We start from the raw sequence: 23,000 nt of genomic DNA on the forward strand, positions 1-23,000 counted from the left end.
CTTGAAAATTAAGGTTTGAGTAGGTGACTAATACATTTTTGCTTGCTGGTCAGCTTTATGGGCTCAGTTGAGTTTGGAGATGATGAATTTGTGGGGGTACCAATCTACAGAGCTGTGTGATTTTTCTCTAGTAGTCTGGGTATAGATGCAGAAGAGGTTTGTGGTCTTTCTGAGAAAGCTGGGCAAAAGGACCACAGGTCAAGGGAGATGACAGGCTTAAGTGATGGACTCTGGGATCTAGGCCAGAAACAAAAGACAGACAAAACCAGAGTGAAGGAGTAGGGATGGTAGTTACCTTGCAAGGGTTGTAGGAGATGGCCAGACTTCCAGTTATAGCAAGAAGTGGAGGAAGGTTTCATTAAGAGGTTAAAGATACAGAGCAGTGGTTCCCCAAGTGTGGTTCTCAGACCAACAGTGTTAGCATCATTAGGGGTCTTATTAGGAAAATTCCCAGGTTAACCACAAACCTACTGAATTAGAAACTCTGGAAGTCTGGGAGCACAGGAATCTGTGTTTTACAAGCACTGCAGTAGGTATTGATGCCCCAAGGCTTGAGAATCATTGATGTAGTCTTTCATATTAAGAGTGTTTTTAGGGGCGCCTGGGTGGCTCAGTCGGTTAAGCGTCCGACTTTGGCTCAGGTCATGATCTCGCGGTCCGTGAATTCAAGCCCCGCATTGGGCTCTGTGCTGACTGCTCAGAGCCTGGAGCCTGTTTCAGATTCTGTGTCTCCCTCTCTCTTTGACCCTCCCCCGTTCATGCTCTGTCTTTTTATGTCTCAAAAATAAATAAACGTTAAAAAAAAAATTAAAAAAAAAAAAAGAGTGCTTTTATCGTGAATAGGATTCCAGAGGGACAGTAAGAAATTCCTAGAAGAAGAGTATGAGACTGGTAGGAAACACTGAGATATATGGGAGAGGACAAATGGCCTATGTTCTGCATGCTGACCTAGGATGCCAAGGATAAATGTAAAGGATGCCTGAATTAACTGGCCTTAGAATTTTCAGAAATAACAAGCCTTAGCTGGCTGATTCTAATCTGGACCAATGTGTTACTGAGGTACTACTATTCCAAGGCCAAGATTGGGGGCATTTACTGATGAGTAGGAAATGGGTCCATTCTGGGACTGGATTGGCTGTTCTCAACCTCCAGGGAAAGACTCAGAAATGGGAGAAGAGTTACTGGGGCCCTGAAAACCGCAACAGCCCCTGCTGAAGAGGGAGGGATGCCTGTGAGCAAGCTCTATCTCCATATGGCTCAGTAAAAAACAAGATTTACTCTCCCTTGGCTGCAGGCACCACCATGATGGGCTGAGCTGCTTTTGCTATGGCACAAAGATAGAGGAGCACAGATAGGTTGTGCTTAACCAACAGGAAGATGAAGGAAGTGTGGGATGTATTTTGGGATATGAGTAGCTGACCCCATATAAGAATTCCCCTATATTCTTAAAAATTTTCTGATTCAATGACTCTGGGAAAAATCTTGGGACTCAGTAAGATTTAAACACGTGAAATACAATGTAGCCATGCAAGATTTTTCATTGCTGTTACAAGGAATCCTTCCTCATCAATTAACAAACCATCTCCGATGATTATACACACACCTTTTGGTGCAGCAATGCCAAAAGAGATTAAACAGATTAAAATAATCTGTTTTATACTTTAACAAAAAACCAATGTGCAGATGAGTGTGTATGTCATTCGTGTAAAAAAAAAATGCCCTATATTTGTGATATATAAAATACTTCTGGAAGACTAAACAAGCACCTTGTAAAACTGTACCCTTTGGGGAAGGGAAATGGGTAGCTGGGGGAGAAAAGAAGGAAGAATTTCCATGATTAAAAACCTTATGTACCTTTTAAACTTGGAGCACATGCATGCATTATTAAGAAATAAAAAGTTACTACATTTAAAAAATAAATAATGAGCTTTTATTACCCTCGACAACAGAGAAAAGCCACGCTGGAGTCTCTGGGAATTCTGGGAACATTCCCAGGGGGAGGGGGAAGGCTGCAGCAGCACCTGGAACTTCCTCAGAGACTCATTCTCTCAGTCTAACCCCCCTGGCAGAGGCAGCTGGAAGGAATCACAAACTGCAGGGATCAGTGGGAGGAAGACAATGAACATGCTTTCCTGCCTGAAATCAGCCGCTGTCCAGAGCCAGCACCAGGGAAGACACAACTCACCCTCCGGGGGTCACGTCTTCGCTGGAAGGCAGGTGGGAATTCACACGCGTGACACCGAATGCCCTGCTCTCTTGGGGTCTCCAAGTCCTCCCCGATTCCACACCCTCTGGTCTGGGGCCACGGTGTCTGATTTTTGAGAGGAGAACATGGAATAGGTCAAGTCCTTGTCAGTCCGAGTCTGAACTCTCATTCGACTTGGAAGACTTATGCTTTCGTTTTTTCTTCTTCTTCTTTTCTTTTTTCCTTTTCTTATGCTTTTCTTTCTTCTTCTTTTTCTTGTGTTTCTCTTTACATTCTGAGGAGCTGGAGCTGCTCCCATCTTCATCGGAGGTGGAATCCTCCAGTAACTGTTTTAACTGCTGTATCCTAAACAGAAGTTTGACCAAAGAACCATATTTAAAAAAAATTGTAGATAAAAATGATGTGAGAGCAGCAGTGAGGGTAAAAAATGTCATGAATTAACCACCTTGCGAAAGACGGTACTTATTTGTGCATGTCTTCCCCATTCTTGTCCACGTCCATGCCTGTTTGACAGGACTGTAACCAGTATATGAGCCATTCTGTGTTCTTTTCATTGTCCTAAATATTTCTGCATGTTTCTCGAGTCCTTACCACAGAACTTCTAACAGATGCCTACTTTCCTTACTCACCGCCCCCAACTGCTCAAGTAATCTACCTCCTCAAAACAATTATTACTCGGCGTCACCAGTTTTGGGAAAAACAAACTCTCCCGTTTCTTCACCCTACCTTTGTTCATGTCTAAGGATCATTTTTCACAATAGCTCAGACCCTTAAAGACACTGGAGAAGATAAACTAAGCTACGGTTGGTTGCCAACATCAACTATCAGTGGTATGAGCAGGCTGGGCCAAGCCCACTGCTTTAAGCCAACCCAGATAGAACAAGGCTGGCCTGCTCATCCCCCACACACTGGCCTTTCCAGTGATTTCTCCTGCCTTCCACATATATCACAACTATATTAAAGTACCATATTTACCAAACCACTCATCTAATACCAAAATGGGTGTTTCCAACTTTATGTAAGAGGGTATTGTTATCACCAGGACCACCTCACCTTATGTCCTTTTCATGTCTTTTATTCTCTCGTATGATATCATACATAGGATCTTCATGTGCCTTGAGGATTAGAGAAGGGTAAGGTTGGATTAGGGCTTTGTGGACTGTTAGTTAAAGTAAAATTAAATTCATATTTCACTGAAACCAGTTCTTTTTTTCCTGTTTGGTGTAATTTTATATTTAAAATTTTCTAATCCTTCTTAAGGGTCACCATCACTTCAAACTTGTGGACGTTACAAAAAGATTTTTCAATTATACAAATCCAATTTGATAAAATATAATCTGAATAGCCTTTTTAAGGATATAAACCATGGAAGATTCATTATTAAATATTACTCAAGGTTAGAAGTATTGAGGTAATTCTATGAGGACAGATGATCAAGAGATACTAAAATAAGTTGGAAAACGATACGTAAGAATGATTCATTTATAGGTGCACAAAAACATATGTATATGCCCAAAAAGAACTGTAGAAGTATACTTATCAAGCTACTTAATGCATATTCACTCTGTAGAGATGCAATATTGCTTTTGAAAAATCAATTGTGAAAAGCCCTAATGTAAAATGTCAATTTAGTTAAAGCAAATGTATTCTTGTAACATTTGTGTAATTAAAAAGTACTTGCTTAGAATATGACTACACATAGACTGAACTTTGTGGTATGTCAAATATCTTTAAAAATATCTAGTAAAAGTTTTACATATTTAAGATAAAAAAGCAGCTAAAAATGTCTATATTTGTACCATCCAGAGATATCCACTGCTAACATTTTAATGTGGTTGTTCCAGTCATCATTCATAATTTACAAAAAATTATAATCATATTATATATACAACTCTATTCTCTTTTTCACTAAGATTTTATTTTTAAGTAATCTTTACACCCAACGTGGGACTCAAACCTACAACTCTAAGATCAAGAGTTGCACACTCTTCCAACTGAGCCAGCCAGGCACCTCTTTCTCACTTATGTCTTCATGAGCATATTCCTATGATACTACACATATTTCTAAAACATGATTCTTAAAAGCTATATGACTTCTATGTTACAGTACTTATGTTGATGTGCTGGCCACTGCAGTTGTTTCCTATTTTTCTTTAGTCTATTTTTCAGTCATATAAATAATTCTAAATAATCCCTTATACATTAATAAAAATTTGTATATATTGATTTTTGTTATACCCTTAGGATCTATCCTTAGAATTTGGGTTTCTGAATTAAAAATAAATGAATTTGTTCATTTTTTGAGAGTTATGACCAATTTATCTGTTATAGTAATTGTAAAAATTGTCATTCTAGGTAGTGTTGATTTATCCAGAATATTTTCTTCAAATTTTTTAAATGAAAGCACAATTTTTAAATGTCTTAAAATCCCTGGCAAATGTTTGTGGACCCTAGTTTGATATATGGAGATAATCCCAATCTATCTGATAACAGCACAGCTGAACTGACTGAAACTGACTGGTGAATTAATCGTTGGAGGTGAGTGTAAAATAAAGTGGGGAAACGACAGATTTATTTTACTGTTATGTAAAGAGGATATATCATTTATAAACACACTTCTACTTTATAATAGAAAGATATTTAATCTTTAGACAAAGACTGGGAAACTAGAATGATGATTTTAGTTATGAAACAAGATTTTTTAAATATAATATGTAAAAGGTGACTGAATACATAACAGTGTCTTTTGGAAAAAGAAATCAGTGTTCCCAAGGCATAAGCAAATAACGCTTTAACAAAAGCTAAGTTTTTGTTAATGAACTAATCTATCACACAAATTCAGTTTAACAGAGATGTAGTTAACACTACATATTTTGGCCAAAAGCCTCTGGGAATATATTTTATGTTAACCTCCAGTCACTGGTAACTGCCTGAGTCACTTGACATTCCCCATCTCTGGTAAATGTAAATTGAAACTCAAGAGTTTTACTTACTACTCTGAACTGTTCTAACTTTTGGTTGCCTTTGATAAAGAAAGGGCATTCTTTGTCGCCTGTTCGGTGACCATACCGTTTACAACGCCAACCTAAAAGAAAGAAAAGGGATATATTTCTGTAAGATAAAGCAGTTTTACCTAATTAAGATAAAGTATCAGTAGATCATACTAAAGATATTTTTCATTAGATTCCAATTTCCAAAGCTAATGCAATTAGTGGATGAACCATGTAAGATACCAGAAAACTGAGAGAAAACAATTGCTTCCTCAAGGATCCTTTCTTTAATCTTGGGTTTTAGAAATGAGCCAAGCAGGGGCGCCTGGGTGGCTCAGTCGGTTAAGCGTCTGACTTCGGCTCAGGTCATGATCCCACTGCTCATGAGTTTGAGCTCCGAGTCAGGCTCTGTGCTGATAGCTTGGAGTCTGGAGCCTGCTTCAGATTCTGTCTCTGTCTCTCTGCCCCTCCCCTGCTCATGCTCTGTCTCTCTCTCTTAAATATAAAATAAAATGTAAACAAACAAACAAACACAAATGAGCCAAGTAGTTACTAAGCAATCCTGTGCTAAAAGCAAAGTGTGATTTTGTTTTAATAGTGTGTTATGGCTTGAACGGTATTGCTCCCTCCACCCTGTCCCCCCATTATTTTGAATGTTCTAACCGCTTGTACTTCAGAATATGACCTCATTGCGAGATAGGATCTTTAGATCCCTAGGCCTGGGACAGATCCTTCCCTCACAGCCTTCAGAAGGAATCAACACTTCTTACACCTGGATTTCAGACTGATAGCCTCCAGAACTGTGAGACAATAAATTTCTGTTTAAGTCACCTGAGAGCCTCTTCATGAATGAAAGACAAGGATGCAAAAAAAAAAAAAAAAAAAAAAAAGACCAATTTGGAAGAAATAAAAACATAATGAGAAGAAAAAATTAATATCCTTAGAGAACATATTGCAACAACAGAATTAAAAAAATCATAGAAGAAAATCACAGCTTTTGGAATTGAAATAAAAATCTTAACTGAAGGACTGGAAGATATGTTGATGAAATAGTCTAGAAAGCAGAAAAAAAAATAGGACAGGAAAGATCAGAAATTAGAAAATCAATCTAGGAAGCTCATCAGGTGAGCTCTAGCCCCACTTTGGGTGAGCCCCACTTTCTCTCCCTCTCTCTTCTGCCCCCTCACTCACTTGCGCCCTCTCTCTCAAAACAAAACAAAATTCTTCTGTAGTAAGAAGTTAACAGATAATGAAAAAACCTGAAAAATCAAAAGGCAGGAATATAATCACATAATTTAGATACATAGAGATAAACTTGAAAATATTTAAATTTTATTTAAGTAATCTACACCCCATGTGGATCTCAAACTCACAACCCTGAGATCAATAGTCACATGCTCCTTTGACTAAGCCAGCCAGGTGCCCCCCCCAAATAATCTTAAAAGAGGTTTACAAGGTTACCTTTAGGGTGAGGTGAATGGGGCAAGAAACTAGGAATTGCTATTTTTTTTTTTTTTAAGATATTTGTTGTATTCAAACAGTTTTCTCTATTTTTATTTTTTTAAGTGTTTAAAAAAATTTTTTTTTAATGTTTATTTATTTTTGAAACAGAGAGAGACAGAGCATGAACGGGGGAGGGTCAGAGAGAGAGGGAGACCCAGAATCCGAAGCAGGCTCCAGGCTCTGAGCTGTCAGCACAGAGCCCGACGCAGAGCTTGAACTCACGGACCATCATGACCTGAGCTGAAGTTGGACGCTTAACAAACTGAGCCACCCAGGCGCCCCTAGGAACTGCTATTTTTAATTATGTACATGAAGAATCTTTGTACAAGCAAACGTCTTTAAACGGCAGCAGTACCTTTTCTTCAAATACCAAATACCACTTAAGCTGGATGAAGGTGTTGCGGCTCTGGTGGGGTGGGGGCGTGCACACACAGCACTCCTGCTCTGGACCCCCCCCTTGTGGCCGCAGCTCCTCTCAGGTCACATGGATGAAACCTTAACACCACTGATTGGGGGGAGACGGGGGCAAATCACTGAGGCAAGACCCAAAGGGACCTGCCCTCCAATGCATCCCTTGTCCCTTGTGACATTTCTACAACGGAATATCCTTTCTGTTACTTGAATATTACCAAGGAGTGTACTCCAAAGGCAGCTCCGGTCCTGTGGGCAACCACTGCCCTTAGGAGTCAGAAGCCCTGGAGTCAAAGCCATGCTCTGCCTCTTAACTCAGACACTCACTAACATACGCAGCTCGGCTTCCTTAACTATGAAACGGAGATCATGCCTTGGCTAAACAGGGCTCAGTGAGGGGGAAAAAAAAAAAAAGTAAACACGCTTTGTAAGTCGTAACATATAACTTGTGTGTGCTGAGGAGTGTTACCTGAAACTCTCCCATACTCACACTGCATAACTTTGACTTCTTTCCCGAGTGGCATCCAAAGTCCTTTAGTTGGTGCGTGAGCCAGAAATTCCCTGGCATGTTCGTTGCCTGGTACATCTGGTATACAGTCTTCCGGCTTAGTCTCATCTTCCTAAAAAAGGAAACAACATGTACACGACGTGGCAAAAGAGCACTGGAATTCTCTCCTACCTGCTTCAGAACACAGCACTGCTGGCTTTCACATGGGCTGGAAATGCCCACGTCATCCTGTTACCCTCTCCAGTACTAGAAAGAAAGACAAATTATACCCGACAGAAAAACCAGAAATAAACATACCAGAAGAATTATATCATGAAAATGATATAGCTATTCTTAGAGAAATAGTACTAGTTATTGTTCACATAGGAATGCTTTGAGCTCCAAATTCTGACTCTAGATCACAAAAATTAGATTCTAAGATTACAAACTTTTCTGCTAACTTAAAAGCCTTGTGGAATGAGACAAAGTAGAGAATTAAAAAAGATTTCCTGAAATAATAAAAATAACCTGTTAAAATTAAAAAAATTATTATACCATGGAGATCACTTGTCATGTCTTACAATCTCATACATGCTGTATTTGACATGTGCTCTCATCACCAAATAACTTCAGTACACAATTCAGGTGTTATATTTATATTTTTTTACCTTCTGATTTTTTTCAGTTCATGTGAATATTAAATTTATAATGAAAGAAGGTTTTCTAAAAATCTTTTCATTGAAAGGGAGCAAGCAGAAAGTTGCTCTGGCCTCTAACGAGTCCTCTAAGTCTCGCACCAGGGGCTGGACTAGAGGAGCTTCCAGTCTCCTCAGAGACAGTAGTCTCTGATGATGCTCAGGAAAGCAGCAGCGAGTGAGTCAGAGATGGAGCAGAGCGGTGAGAAGATGCAGCCACAGCAGGAGACAGAGAAGGGGACCGATCGCTGAGGAACACGTGGGCCTGCCACCGTTTCTTAGGGAACAGTCACACGGTTGATTACATTGCTACAAAGACACAGGCTGGAGACACAAAGCCCAAAGTGTATGGACTGACTGGCATCTGCAGGGAGAAGCAGGGTTATGAAAAAAGATGTTCCAAACCTTATATAACCGTTTTTCATAACAAGTTACTGAGTCTGAGCACTGAGTCAAATATGTCTGAGAGAATAACCAAAGGTACAAACTTCACACTGACCTTGATAAGCCCAGGAGGAGGTTTCTCATAACTAGAAAGGAAAAGAAAAACTGCCGTCAATCATGTTAACAGGAACACAATACGTTTTAATGAGCAAAAAGCAACTAGAGGTCAAAATGAAAAGAATATCTTTAGTAAAACCTTAAAACTGCATTAGATCTAAAGCAGTTAGTAAAATATGCCCAGCAGTCAGAGATCTTATATAAGTAAACTGATGCTACACCACATCCTGCAGAGATCTAGAACTAAAATTCACTGAAATGGTAACTAACTTGGTGTCTGAGCACAATGAATTTATTTTCGAAGAAGTGAAAGCAAGAGATTGCAGGCGAAATGTGTGGGAAGACCCAAGAGCTAATCATGCTTCCAGACTGTCACGGTTGTCAGGTTATTTACCTACCATAACTTCCACTTACTCAGCATGGAGGCTCATGTGGGGAAGGCTGAGGAATCTGTTCTAACCTGGATGGAGGCAGTGCAGGGGGGCAGGAACAAAACTGGAGGGAAGGGCCTGTTGCAGGGGATGGAGGCGATGGTGATCTGTCCTAGAGGCTTCCTTTCCCATATCCCTGCAGCTCTCAGTTCAAATCCTGCCCACTCACCCTGCCTGCAGAGTGAGCCATCCATTCCTCAGTTCTGACAGCCCGCTGTGCCCATACTGACCTCACTGGACTCGGGGTGTAGGACCCCTGCATGGTGCCTGGACGACATGCTTTACTGAATGCTGCTAGAGCAAGCAGATGTATGATGTGTGGGAATGTACGTTCCCTTGGAGCTCACAGACTCCCAAGGGTCCTAAGGGTACATACGCATCATGTCTATGCTCCCAATTCATTTTCACTTCCTATCACTCTGCCAAAGTGCCCCAAAAGGGTTCTGGATTCCAAATCTGGAAAATCAGCACCAAATGCTTGTGTTCATTTAAACAATTATTTTTTAGATTGAGATACAATTGGCATATAATATTATTATTTTTAGGTATAATCACGTTGATTTTTAAGTACTGTCACACAACTGGCTATCAAACACACTGGACACACCCCCTTCCCTCTACAAAAAAGCAGCAACTGGAAAATCATGTGGGACAACTGAACATCTTAGGTCTTGTCAATGACTCTATAAATAATATTTTGAGAGGGCATCTGGGCAATAGGCTGTTTAAAGTTGTGATTTGAGAGGCGTCTGAGTGGCTTAGTCAGTTGAGTGTCTGACTCTTGATTTTAGCTCAGGTCATGATCCCTGGGCAGTGGTATCAAGCCCCATGTTGAGCTCTGCACTGAGCATGGAGCCTGCTTAAGAGTCTCTCTCTCCCTCTGCCCTCTCCCCGCAGCTTATGCAATCAATCAATCAATCAAAATTGTGTTTTGACCCTAAAAGTTTGGAAATGTGGGAGTCCCAAACTGCTGCACACAGGTAGTGGGTTCAGAGATGATTAATTTTCTGAATTTTGTATAGTGAAAATGTCTTACTTTTAGCACCAGGAAAACATTAATAAATGTTAAAATGGTAAATCATTTATCTAATAGTCAAATAGATATCAACTATCCCAAAAGGAATGTAGGACAATACTGCAAACAGTTTAAGTTAATAAAAAAAATGAGTAGGGTAAAGTATTTGGTGTGTTTTGTGTATAAATGGTGAAAAGGAGACTATATGTACATACATATAAACACAGATATGCCTTGTTATGAATAGCATACCTCTGGAAGAGTACCTGAGGGAGGGACCTTTAGTTTTCATTACATTTATTTATATGCAAATATATCAACTCAACGTTTTTCATTACAAAAGAAAAATGAAATTAATGGCATTGTCCTTATACCTATGCTGGCATAAACCAAGGAAAAATTAGCCTCTGAAGGAAAATACAAAGGTAATTTGCGATATGAAAGAAAAAAGGGCCAAAAATATGCTATTAGCAGCTCCCTTCTGCTATAGAGTTATATAGGCAGCATTTTTGTTTTAAAGTTTTAGTGTTATTTCTGTAATTTTTTCCCACGAATTAAGTCTTGACTCTAGCTCTATTCAACTTGGTATTTTCCTCCTAACAAAAAAGAACGGGTAAAATAGGTGAAACTAAAGTTATCAGGCAATATTGAAGGTTCAACTTAAAAACTTACTCCTTGCAAAAGTAGCCAGTCAACAATTATGCCAGGCATGGTGCTAAGTATCAGAAGAGAGAACTAAGGGCATAGAAAACTTGCTTTTGCCCAAAATCCCTAGGAAGAATGAGGCACGGTACTCAATCCATGGATTTATTTCCCTTGAGTAAAGAACATCAAACTCATTACTAAATTGTATTATTTTTGTTACTTGATTCTCTGTATAACTGTGCAACTGTCTTGATGGAGAGGTTTGGTTTTTTTGAGTAGAAAACCCCCACATTGCAGGTAGAACATTTTTTAGTTCAAGATCAGTGTGAGTGGCCTTTGGAGGTGTTAAAAAGAAAACCACAGGCCCAAAATGGAGCCAGTTAGGCCAGGTCACCAAACTGGGCCTTAATACAGACTCTAGTTACAGTTTCAACCTCACCCATAAATGTAGTCTTCACCTTCAGCAGTAATTTTCTGATCAGTACCAATAAACTAATCTGTCATATGGGCCCTCCTACCCCCCAAGAGAAAGATGAGGTAATTTGCAGGATAAAACTCCCTGTTCTTCCAACTAAGGCAAAGTGACTTTGCCTGGAACAATTGTTTCTTTTCTTTTGCTAATAACTTCATTCACCACCCTACTTATAGAAATGTTCCGTTTTGTACAACTCTTTGGAGCACCTCTCTACTTGCTAGATGAGATGCTGCTGGATTCATGAATCAATTAATAAAACAAATTAGATTTTCAAATTTACTAGGATGAATTTTTGTTCTTTAATACAGGTAAAAAAAATTTGGTTTGAATGGACTCATTCTCACTGCTGTGTACTTTGGGACAAGTTATTTAACCCTTCAGAGCCTCCATTTCCTCATGGGTGAATATGTCACAGCACGTATGTAAAAGGCACTTTGCAGTGGTGGCTCCTTCTATTGAAAGCAAGTTGCTCTCAGCAGTCTCATGAGGCAGGTCAAGACTAGAGCACTCGCATCACAAAGACCAAGAAACCTTGGAAACCTTGCCATCCCAAGCCAGACTTCACATCTTTGTGTAGATCTGTAGCTTTGTAAGGATTTGCCAGCTGCTTCTAAGTGGAGGTGGGCATCAACCTGACAGTGGACTTCCCAGACAGCATCCCCAGCTGGGTTTACTGCCTTTCTTTTTAAAAATAATTGTCAAGTTAGCTAATATACAGTGTAGTCTTGGCTTCAGGAGTAGATTCCCGTGATTTATCACTTACATACAATACCCAGTGCTCATCCCAACAAGTGCCTTCCTCAATGCCCACCTCCCATTTTCCCTGCCCCACCCCAACCTCCCACCCCCATGATCCCTCAGTTCTCTGTATTTAAGAATCTCTTATGGTTTGCTTCCCTCTCTGTAACTTATTTTTCCTTCCTTTCCCCTACGGTCTTCTGTCAAGTTTCTCAAATTCCACATATGAGTGAAAACATGTATCTTTTTCTGATGGACTTATTTCACTTAGCATAACAGCCTTCAGTTCCATCCACGTTGTTACGAATGGCAAGATTTCATTCTTTTTCATTGTCGAGTAGTTTCTAAAGCCATGAGACTCAGAGACTCCTCTTCCATATCTGGCTTCAGGGATCACTGCCTTTTCCCCATGCAGGTGGTACATCAGCATTCAGCCAAGTCTATCGTCATGTCCTGTGAGGCTCATAAAATATGCCTTATTATAGTTATTAAACTATCTTGATAAAATCACATAAGAAAAGGGCAGGCCAGGGACTCTGACCCTCAGTTTTTTCAGTATCAATTCCAACATTTTCCCTCATTGATTCCAACAACTGAACACTAAGCAGTAAGCAGCTGAATTGGGACAATCATCCAGACCTTGTGACATTCGGCATTCTTTCACTGAGTTGCAGCCACTGTTCTGGGCCAGCAGTGTATCTCCTGTATTAATAACTGTTCCTGGGTTAAATAAATTGTGCAAGGGCACACAGCCCAGAGTCCATGTGCTCACCTGTATATGACTATCAGTACATGTTTAGCTGAATCCAGTAATCAGTCTAGCACCATGTTTATCACTGGAAAACAGAAGACTCCAGTAACACTTTAAATTCAGAGCTTCAGTACAATTTGATTTAGGCATAGATATATTGTGAATCCAGTTTTCCCTAAAAATTTCCCCCCACATTGCTTATTTATCCTTATTTGTGGTAAAATTTACATACCATACTTCCCTAGGTTTTGACAACACTCTCCTCCCCAAAGCAAAATACCATGAGGCTGTGGGAGGTAGTAACAAGGACAATGACCTCACACTCTCTCTGAGGCAGGGATCGGGTTGAGTGTGTGCAGATATTAAATGTATACGCGCTTGGTTGTTGATGCTAGGAACATCCATGTGGAGGCAGATAATTCTAAGGAGTTTGTGAGGGGAAATGTCAAGCTACAAGGCAACATTTGAGCCACGCCCTGACATATATACCAAGTTAATGGGAAACAGAGCTATAGGGTTTTTAATCATGGATTTTAGTAAGGATAAGCTTTCATCATCTGGTTTGCAGACCAGGAATCACCAGTGGAAAACGTACCCTGCCTGTGCTCAGCTGCATGGACTGAGGAGGCCCTCCTTATTTCTGGCCAGGGGCTGAACTGAGAGAGACCCAGAAGCCTGAGAAAGAGGAAGCAAATTCTGAGGCTGGGTGTCTGTGTACTCAAAGAGCATCTCAAGCTCTTAAAGGGATTTGTACCTCTTCTATAAGGGGTGATACATAAAGATTTTAGCTCAGATCTGTACATTAATGTTGTAAATCTCCAGGGAAGGATTCATTTTAATACTTCAGAACGGCTGCAAAGTATAGAAACACTTAATGATTTAATGTTTTCTTTATTCTGACCCTCTTCTTATGCACCAACTTTAAAGATCCTTCAGAACAGGGGCACCTGGGTGGCTCAGTCAGTTAAGTGTCTGACTTCAGCTCAGGTCATGATCTCATGGTTTGTGAGTTTGAGCCCCGTGTCAGGCTCTGTGCTGACAGCTCAGAGCCTGGAGCCTGCTTTGGATTCTGTGTCTCCCTCTCTCTCTGCCCCTCCCCCACGTGTGCTCGCTTGCTCGCTCTCTCTCAAAAATAAATAAAACATTAAGAAAAAATAAAGATCCTTCAGAACAGGGTGAATATCGGAGGTTACAGGGGTTAGGGAGAATTGACCAAGGGAAAAGTGAAATGCTTTTTCTTTGGCCCTTCTCTTAAGATGTGAAAGAAAACAACTGTGGTGGATGTTATATTATGGCTTATAATAAGACTTGTAATTTCCTATATAAAGGTTATAGGAGCATCTTTTCTTATAATGTTTAGTTTTGTTCCTAGTTCCTGAAATAGGTCCAAAACTATAAAGGTGAAAAGTTTCTTTTGTTAGTCATAACAAGCCCCTTTCAACCAAACTGTTTATGTTAACAGAGGTGACAAAGCTCCTAAAGATGAGGACTGGTTGCCAGGGGAATGGATTCTGTGATTAGAGAATTGGAACTTTCAGCCTTACCTCTAGGGAGACTGAATTAATCACCAATGGCCATTGATTAAGCAATCATGCCTATGTTATGAAGTTTCTATAAAACCCCCCAATAATGGAGTTCAGAGAGCTTCAAGGTTTAACACATGGAGGTGGGGTGTACCTGGAGAGGACATGGAAGCTCCATGCCCCTTTCCATACACCTTACCCTATGTATCTGTTCCATCTAGCTGCTCCTGAGTTATAACCTTTCATGATAAATCAGTAATCGAGTAAAGGCAGTGTATTCCTGAGTGCTAAGAACTGCTCTAGCAAATTAACCAAACCGGAGGAGGGTGTTGGGGGAACCTCCGCTTCACAGCCGATGGGTTAGTAGCAACCTCAACTTGTGAGTGGCATCTAAAGCGTGTGGAAGGGAGCAGTCTTGTGAGACTGAACCCTTAACCTGGGGGTTCTGATGCTGACTCCAGGTAGGCAGTGTCTGAATTAAATTTATAAGACATTTACTTGGTGTCCTCTGAGAATAGGAGAATTTCTTGGTGGTGTTGGAAAACTCCCACACAGACTAGTGCTGTGAGTGTAATATGAATGTATAAAAGGAAAACAGGAATGTTTTTTCCTTCGCAGCAGATTAAGAATGAGAAATGCCATGAATTGTTATAGTAAGGAAAACTTTCCTTTGACTTCATCTCTGGATGCTTCCAAATAAGATTGGGATGGAGGCTTCTCTGCTCTCATCCTCACCGTCATTAATCCAAAGCTTTTCTAAAGGGAGGACTTAGAGGACTCAGAGGAGGACTTAGTCCCTGAAGATTACATGGTAAATGACTGGGTATAAACAGAATTAACTTTTTAGATATGGTATTTCCAGAGCAAATACTTAAAATATTTTCTGGTGGAAAGCTGTGACATGTCATATGCCCAGGCTTCTCTTAGCAAGAATAATGGAAATTTGCCTGAATTAAGCAGGTGATACAGTCCCATCAGCAGCCATTCATTAGAAACATTAATGCTATCTATCCCTTATGGATTGGGACTTAAGGGAGCTTGGAAGGGAGGAGGTAACATTTACATAAATACCCAGTAATCCAACAATATTTTCTTTTGCCATAGGAGGTGTACAAATAACAGATGGCCAAAGTAAAATCCACATTCCTGGAAAATATGTAAATGCTTTGGCATAAGTGGAAAAGGAGTGTGATGAAACTGACTACACATTTTGCAATCTGTTATTAGCAACATTTCCCTTCAATGATTCCAACAGTTGAACGCTACACCAAAAAAGTAGTCTTAAAAAGTCCATTTTACAACTGTTTCTCCAAATTTAAAGGAATGTGGTTGATGTTTTTTCCCAGGGCTGCACAAGTCATTAGTTTATGTAACACGTTAAAACAATATTTCTAGGGCGCCTGGGTGGCTTGGTGGATTAAGCATCCGACTTTGGCTCAGGTCATGATCTTGTGGTGAGTCCGAGCCCCACGTCAGGCTCTATGCTGACAGCTCAGATCCTGGAGCCTGCTTTGGATTCTGTATCTCCCTCTCTCTGTTCCTCCCCCACTTGCACTCTGTCTTTCTCTCTCAAAAATAAATAAAGATTAAAAAAATTTTTTAAAAATAAAAATATTTAAAAAACACAATGTTTCTCAAAATCTAAAGTAATATTTAAAAATAACAGATGTAGGGGCATCTGACTAGCTCAGTCAATAAGCATATGACTCTTGATCTTGGGACTGTGAATTTTAGCCCTAAGCTCCACGTTGGATGTAGATATTACTTAACAAACAAAAAACCAGACCTGGAATAGGAGTGTGTTTGTTGTGTAGGTTGGCTTCTGTGCTGTAACAGTTAAGAAATCTGCACTCTTTATAGTTAATCCTGAGGAAAAAAAAAAAAAAGTTGGTGGAGGCCCATTATTTTGTACCATCTGTGAAGCCTTGCTATTATATCATTCAGATTGTAATAAGTTTCTCTGAGCAGTGTGAAGGCTAAATTTAGATAAGATAGGAAAAACTTCATCTTCCCAACTGGGTATGGAGAAAGAAATCTTTATTTTGCCAAGTACTTAAAAATAGTCTTGTATTTCTGAGTGCTGGCATAGGATTTCTTTTGGAAGAGTCCTTCATGTAAGCATACTCAATTCCAGGTGTTCCCACAGCTTGTTCCTATGGTGTGGAAGGCAGAAATGAAACTACCATATACCTACAGAATCTCTATTCTGTTATGTCCAGCAGACAACGGACGCTTGAGTAATACAGCTGGAGCATGGGTTAGAGCACAGGGTGGAAGACTCAAATGCCCTTGGGGTCCTGGCAGGTTTGGTGAAAGGGTAAAAAAAGGTAAGGTCAAGTGTAAGAAACTGATTAGAGGAGTGGAAAGTGAACTAAAGAGGGAATACCAGGGGGTAAACGAATTTGAATTCAATTTGTAAAAAAACACTATGGAGCTTCCGATTTAATGTGGCTGGCCAGCCAACCTGCTTGTTTGCCTTCCTTTTCCACACTCTTTTAAAAAAATGACAGTAAAGAAATAAAAAAGGTAAGCAGCCACAAAAAAATCTTGAGAGGAGATACTAGCATTGAACAATTTTGAGACAAAGCTGGGAAGACAATGGAAAGTGGAAGAAAGGGACTGACTTCTTTAGCTGGAAGAAGTTATAAGCTTTGGAAGACAAGGGTTAGGAATATGAACACTGAGTGGTTGAAACCACCAGTGTTCTCGTGCCCCACAGCCAGAAGACTCTGTGTGCCCTCACCCTTGAGAGAGACTGCAGGTGTAGTCCCCTGTGAAACTTAACTGGAGAGGCCCAGATGAGAACACTGGCATAGTTCAGAATGGGAGTGAGGGTGAGCACTAGATGAAAAATGAACTCTGGAATCAAAGCTCCCTCCTTCTCCATTCCAATTCAGGACACTTGCAGGCAGGCATATTTCTGGCACCCAAGCCTGAGAATGAAGGGTTCTTTGGACAAGCTGAACAGGCCTCAGAAACCCTCTACCTCCTGATACGTGGGTGTCTCCCCATGTAAAAGGCAGATCACAGTCTGATATCCCTATGGTGAGACTTACCAGTCAGTAAACCAGCACCTTTGCATTCTCCCTCTCTCTCAACTGCTCCTTTCAAAATAGCTTTATAATGCCTCACTCTTAATGGGGGAGATCCAAGGATCCCTACACATTAGGAAAAAACCTCTAAGTGAAAAAATCACAGGAAAAGGCAAAGAAGACACAGACAAAAGGAGAAGAAAACAAACAAAAATGAGTATCCTCAAAGATGACAGATTTGTTACTGATCAAACAACAGGATGCTATGAAAAATAGAATTCTCAGGATAAGTTCTTTAAAGTTAAAAATTGAAACTTAAAAAAAAGTGCAATGGTGGAAGGATAGGAAGATAAATCTTATAGGATGAAAAGACAGAAAATAAGAGTGAAAAGAGGATCACAGAAGTCTTAGAGTAAGAAAAAACAAAATGGTGGTAAGGAAATTAAAACAGAGTTTACGTATGTATATTAAACACCCACAAAGTATCTAGAAAAAAAAATGTGAAATCCAGTGAGAAAAACTTCACATCATGAAACAGCAAAATACTAGAAATAAAGAATTCTTTAAAGCTTGCAAAGGTGGGGGAGGTAGAACAAGTTCCTTATAAAAGAAAGGGAATCAGAGTGGCATCAAATTTCTCAGCAATACTGGGAGCTAGGATGGGGCGCCTGGGTGGCTCAGTCGGTTAAGCGGCCGACTTCAGCTCAGGTCACGATCTTGCGGTCCGTGAGTTCGAGCCCCGCGTCAGGCTCTGGGTTGATGGCTCAGAGCCTGGAGCCTGCTTCCGATTCTGTGTCTCCCTCTCTCTCTGCCCCTCCCCCGTTCATGCTTTGTCTCTCTCTGTCTCAAAAATAAATAAAAACGTTAAAAAAAAATTTAAAAAATACTGGGAGCTAGGAAATGGTAGCATATCACCTTTGAAACCAAGTGAAAATTTTTCTAGCCTAGAATTCTATACCTAGCCAAACTACCTATATGTTTGAGGGTAGCGTAAAGACATTTTCAGATATGTAAAGACTCAACAAATTTACCCCTAATGCACTTTTTGTAGGAAGTTATATAATGTATTTCAACAAAATGAGCTAAAGAGAGAAAGAGGAAGACATGGGGTCCAGGAATGGGATCCAAGACAGGAGACTGATGAGGGCAGTTGTACACCAGGTCTAGAAAGCAACCAGAGTGTACTGGAGGAAAGTAGAAGGAAGATTTTAGGTTTTAAAAATAAACCTGATAAACCATATCAGATTGTCCGATATATAGGAGCATGGAGAAAAAGTACCTTCAGCTTTTAGAGCCTTTGGAATAAAATTAGCAGGAGAGAATAAGAAATTAAGCAAATGAAAAAAATTGAGGCTCTAATTAACTAGTTAAAAAATACAGTTGTACTAGATAGCTAAAGAAATCACAGAATACCATTTGGCTCAAAAGTAAACAATATTGGGGTGCCTGGGTGGCTTGGTCAGTTAAGCTTCATACTTCAGCTCAGGTCATGATTTCATAGTTCATGATTTAGAGCTCCGTGTCCGGCTCTGTGCTGACAGCTCCGAGCCTGGAGCCTGCTTCGGATTCTGTGTCTCCCTCTCTCTCTCTGCCCCTCCCCTGCTCATGCTCTCACACTCTCAAAAATAAACATAAAAAAATTAAAAAACAAGTGGACAATACTGAATAGTTATAATAATGCTAATACCAACTGAACCAATACTGATTGAACAAAAATTATAATGAAACTATATTGGAAGGATGGACGCAAGAAAGGTAGGGAAAGAGAACTAAACCCTCATTTATGTGACATTAGGTTTATAGGTAATGTCTATTGTTCAATCTAAAAGGGCAGTATAAGCATATCATTGAGAAATTAGTTAAGTCCCAGAAGAAAAAACTAAGTTTCCTTGTTGAAACCTTGGTGCTGGGAATGTGTGGGTGACTACAGAACAGGGATGCAAACCACTATTTCTTGAATTCAGTCTTTTAGTACTATGTGATGTTTAAATTAAAGTATTACTCTAAACATTTTGACTTAAAAGCAAACAAGTCTCTAAACTAGCCAAACCAAATATGGCAATAGTCCAGAAGGTTTAAATCCCTGAAGTGGAAAAATCCAACCAATCTGGGTATCAGATGCCTGGGTTTCTCTTTGGTTTTGCTAGTTTACAGGTCAGTGTATCCTTGATCAGGTTACTTAACTCCTGAACCTGCATTTCCTCATCTGCAAAAGGAGATTATAGTCTCTCCAATGTCTACGGGTGCTTTGTGAGTTACAAAATAAATGTATGGTGTTAACCAGGATCTGGTATCCCACAGTTAAAGACAATGTTTAACTTAGCCCTGCTAAACTCAAGCTTATTCTAGGCAAAGAATTTTGAAAATCTGCGGTGCACAGGACAGGTCCACTGAGGGCAAGAAGAGGCCAGGACTGTACCTGCTAACAATACAAGGCCTGTATCCTGCAACCACTGCCTTACTAAGGTGAAATTCAGCTCAAGGGTCATGATGAAAACAGCTGGCCAGCCTCCAATAATGCAATGCATTTTGTGTCAAAGCTCCCAGGTTAATTACAAAGGATTTGACTCCTTTGAAGACTTTTCTTTACATGATCATCTTAGTACAGGTAACAGAAGTGCCTGAAAGAAAAACGTGTCATTTATTGAATAACTCAGGGAACAGCAAACTTACGTTTGCCTTCTGGAGCTCATTACAGAGTGACAATCACAGAAAAGCACCGAAAGGCCATAAATGCACCTCCCGCCTGATGTTTCCATCTCCTCTACAACCTGCCCTTCTCCCACAGCCATGGGCACTCTTCCTCGAACCCGCCGGAGCTGGCCTTGCACGGGGCCTCTTGAAGTCAGGCCACGTTGACAGCAGGAACGGGAGACCCCGGTCCTCATTCTTTCTGCTCAGCTGGAACCGGCCTCTTCGTAGCCCCCACCCTTCATGCTGCTCAAAATCCTCAGGACTAAAGAGAACAAGTCTCCACGCTCTTCCACCTGACAGCCACCTTCGGAATCTTCAGGAACAGTCCGTCACCCCATTCTCCGGCCCTCCCCTCCGGGCCGCGCGAACGGTACAGGACGGCTGGTTCTCGTCCCTCCTTCGCAGCAGATGAAGAGAATGCGGATTTGACCCGGTCCACCGGGGGCCCTCTGAACCGACACCGTGAAAGGGCACGACCGCAGCGCTCACTGCACTTGGCCGCGCGTTCAGCCCCCAAATCGCGCCCGAGCGCTTACTAAGTGCCGCCGGATCCGCCGCACCCGCCCCGCAGAGCCCCGGCCGCACGCCGACCTCGCGCGGGGGACTGGAGCCCGCTCTTCCCCTGCCGGCCCCGGCCGCTCGGCGCGCGGGGGGAACGGCCCTTCCCTCCCCGCGGAGGCGCCACTGGAAGTCGGGTGGCCGCGCCGCGCGGGGCCGGAACTGGCGGCCGGCTTGGCCGGGGTCCCGCTGCCCGCGCCCGGGTCCCCCGGGGACCCAGCCTCACGCGCCCCCGCGCCACCCCGACCGCACACCTCGCGGAGGAGCGCGGGCGGCGCGGACTCACAAGGACTCCAGGTGCTTGAGCTGCTGCAGCTGCTGCGCGTCGTGCCGCCGCCGCTTCTGCTCTCGGCGCCGCTGCAGCTCCTGCTCGGCCGACTCCCGCGGCCGCCGCGCGCCTCCGGCTCGCGCGTCGTCACGCCCGGGCCGGGAAGACATCGTGGCCCGCGCGGCTGAGGCGACCCGCGGCGCGCCTGAGACGCCTGAGGCGGCCGAGGCAGCGAAGACGGCACTTCCTCCGCGCCGCGCCGCGCCCGGGCCGGCCCCGCAGCGCCCCCTCCCGCCGTCCGCCCGGGCAGCGCCCTCCGTCTCCGCCGTGGCCTCCCGGTCCCCGCCTCCCGCCAGGCCCGCCGGCCACCTCCCCGGGCCGCGGCCCAAAGTCGGCGCTCGGAGCTCCGTGAGCCCGCCGCCTGGCCGGCCGGTGCCGGAGTTCCGCGCGCGACCCCTGGCGGTGGCGGCCAGGCGGGCGGAGGAGGCCTGCGGGGCAGCCGGAAAGCCCCGCCCCCGGGACCCTGGGAGCGGGTGCGAAGTGACTTTGTAGTCCCGGGTGGGATTAGACTATGAGCGCTGCTGCTACGTGGTGCTGGGATTCAAACAGCTTTGAAGAAAGCAAGACTCTCCATAGAAATTCTCTAATTTTCCGGAGCATGGTGAAAACATAGCGTACAGTTTATTTAGATAACTTTTGGGTGCTGGACAAAAAAGCTGTATATACTGAGCGCTTTTTATGTTGTGGTTATTGATCTAAGCCCTTAAGAGTTGATTTAATTTTTAAAAGCTTACTCAGTGCTGTTAATTACCCTTATGCATTACCCTTACCTTATTGTGTAGATAAGGAAGGTTAGGGGCGCCTGGGTGGCTCAGTCCTTTACACATCTTACTGTTGATTTCCACTCAGGTCATGGGCTCCTGGTGCCTAAGACTCCCCCAGCCCTCCCCCAGCCCTCCCCCAGCCCTCCCCCAGCCCTCCCCCAGCCCTCCCCCAGCCCTCCCCCAGCCCACTAGGCTTTGTGCTGACAGCAGGGAGCTGCCTTAGGATTCTCACTCTTTCTCCGCCCTTCCTCCGCTCATTCTCTCTCTCAAAAATAAATAAACAAATTTTAAAAAGGCCCAGAGTTAAATAACAGGCCCAAGGATGCAGAAGTAATTCCTGGAACCAGGATGCAAAGTGTTAAGTGCTTAACTGGATTGCATTTTGAAAATGTGTCTGATATGTGAAGTTATGATAATTGTTTTAGCTTTAATGGAAAAAACCACAGAGGAAGTAAAAACAGCATAGGGAGTATTTCCCTCAAAAGTGGTGTTCAGTATAGTTAATACTTAAAAAATATGAGGAGCCCCTTTGGATTTATTAGACAAAGTCAAAATGAATGAACATATAAAGGCTATGAACAGAAACAGAATATTAACACTGGTATGTCTTAGAACTTGGAAATTAGATTCTCCTCTGAGAGGAAAGAACTGGTGCATTAACCAATCTAGTGGTTGATGCAAGTTGCCTGAACCAGTAAGTGCCCTGAAATACCTTGGGTGTGAGGTGTTTGAATCTGGTTTTCTGGGTTTGATGAACTACTTGATTGCCTTGAAACTAGTTTTTGTTTAAATCAGCTAGAGTGGATTCTATTGTCTATGACTAAAAATTGTCAGAAACAATGTTTGCGAAGTTAGTTTTTATTTTTTTAATGTTTACTTAAAAAATTTTTTTAATGTTTATTTTTGAGAGAGAGAGAGAGACAGAGAGAGAGAAAGAATGAATGGGGGAGGGGCAGAAAGGGAGGGAAATTCAGAAACCAAAGCAGGCTCCAGGCTCTGAGCTGTCAGCACAGAGCCCGACACAGGGCTTGAACTCACAGACCACGAGATCATGACCTGAGCCAGTGTCAGATGCTTAACTGACTGAGCCACTCAGCCACCCCTAATGTTTACTTTTTGAGAGAGAATGTGAGCAGATGGGAGCGGGAAGTGGGGAGAGAGACAGAGGACCCAAAGCAGGCTCTGTGCCGAGAGTGGAGAGCCTGATGCAGGGCTTGAACTCACAAACGGTGAGATCATGACCTGAGCTGAAG

General features: G+C 42.2%; 1 protein-coding gene across 1 annotated transcript; it reads right to left on the reverse strand.

The window, feature by feature from the left end:
- Positions 1-1,907: 1,907 nt before the first annotated feature.
- Positions 1,908-21,203, reverse strand: LOC132677271 (retinitis pigmentosa 9 protein). The gene is made up of 6 exons (XM_078440676.2): positions 20,942-21,203; positions 8,792-8,822; positions 7,601-7,730; positions 5,200-5,291; positions 3,260-3,321; positions 1,908-2,551 (listed from the first exon to the last, which is right to left on the reverse strand). Exons 1-6 carry the CDS (start codon positions 21,091-21,093, stop codon positions 2,353-2,355), a joined length of 666 nt encoding a protein of 221 aa, XP_078296802.1. The 5' UTR covers positions 21,094-21,203; the 3' UTR covers positions 1,908-2,352.
- Positions 21,204-23,000: the final 1,797 nt, after the last annotated feature.

This window comes from Panthera onca, chromosome A2, assembly GCF_046562875.1.
Source record: "Panthera onca isolate mPanOnc1 chromosome A2, mPanOnc1 haplotype 2, whole genome shotgun sequence".
Lineage (NCBI taxonomy): Eukaryota > Metazoa > Chordata > Mammalia > Carnivora > Felidae > Panthera > Panthera onca.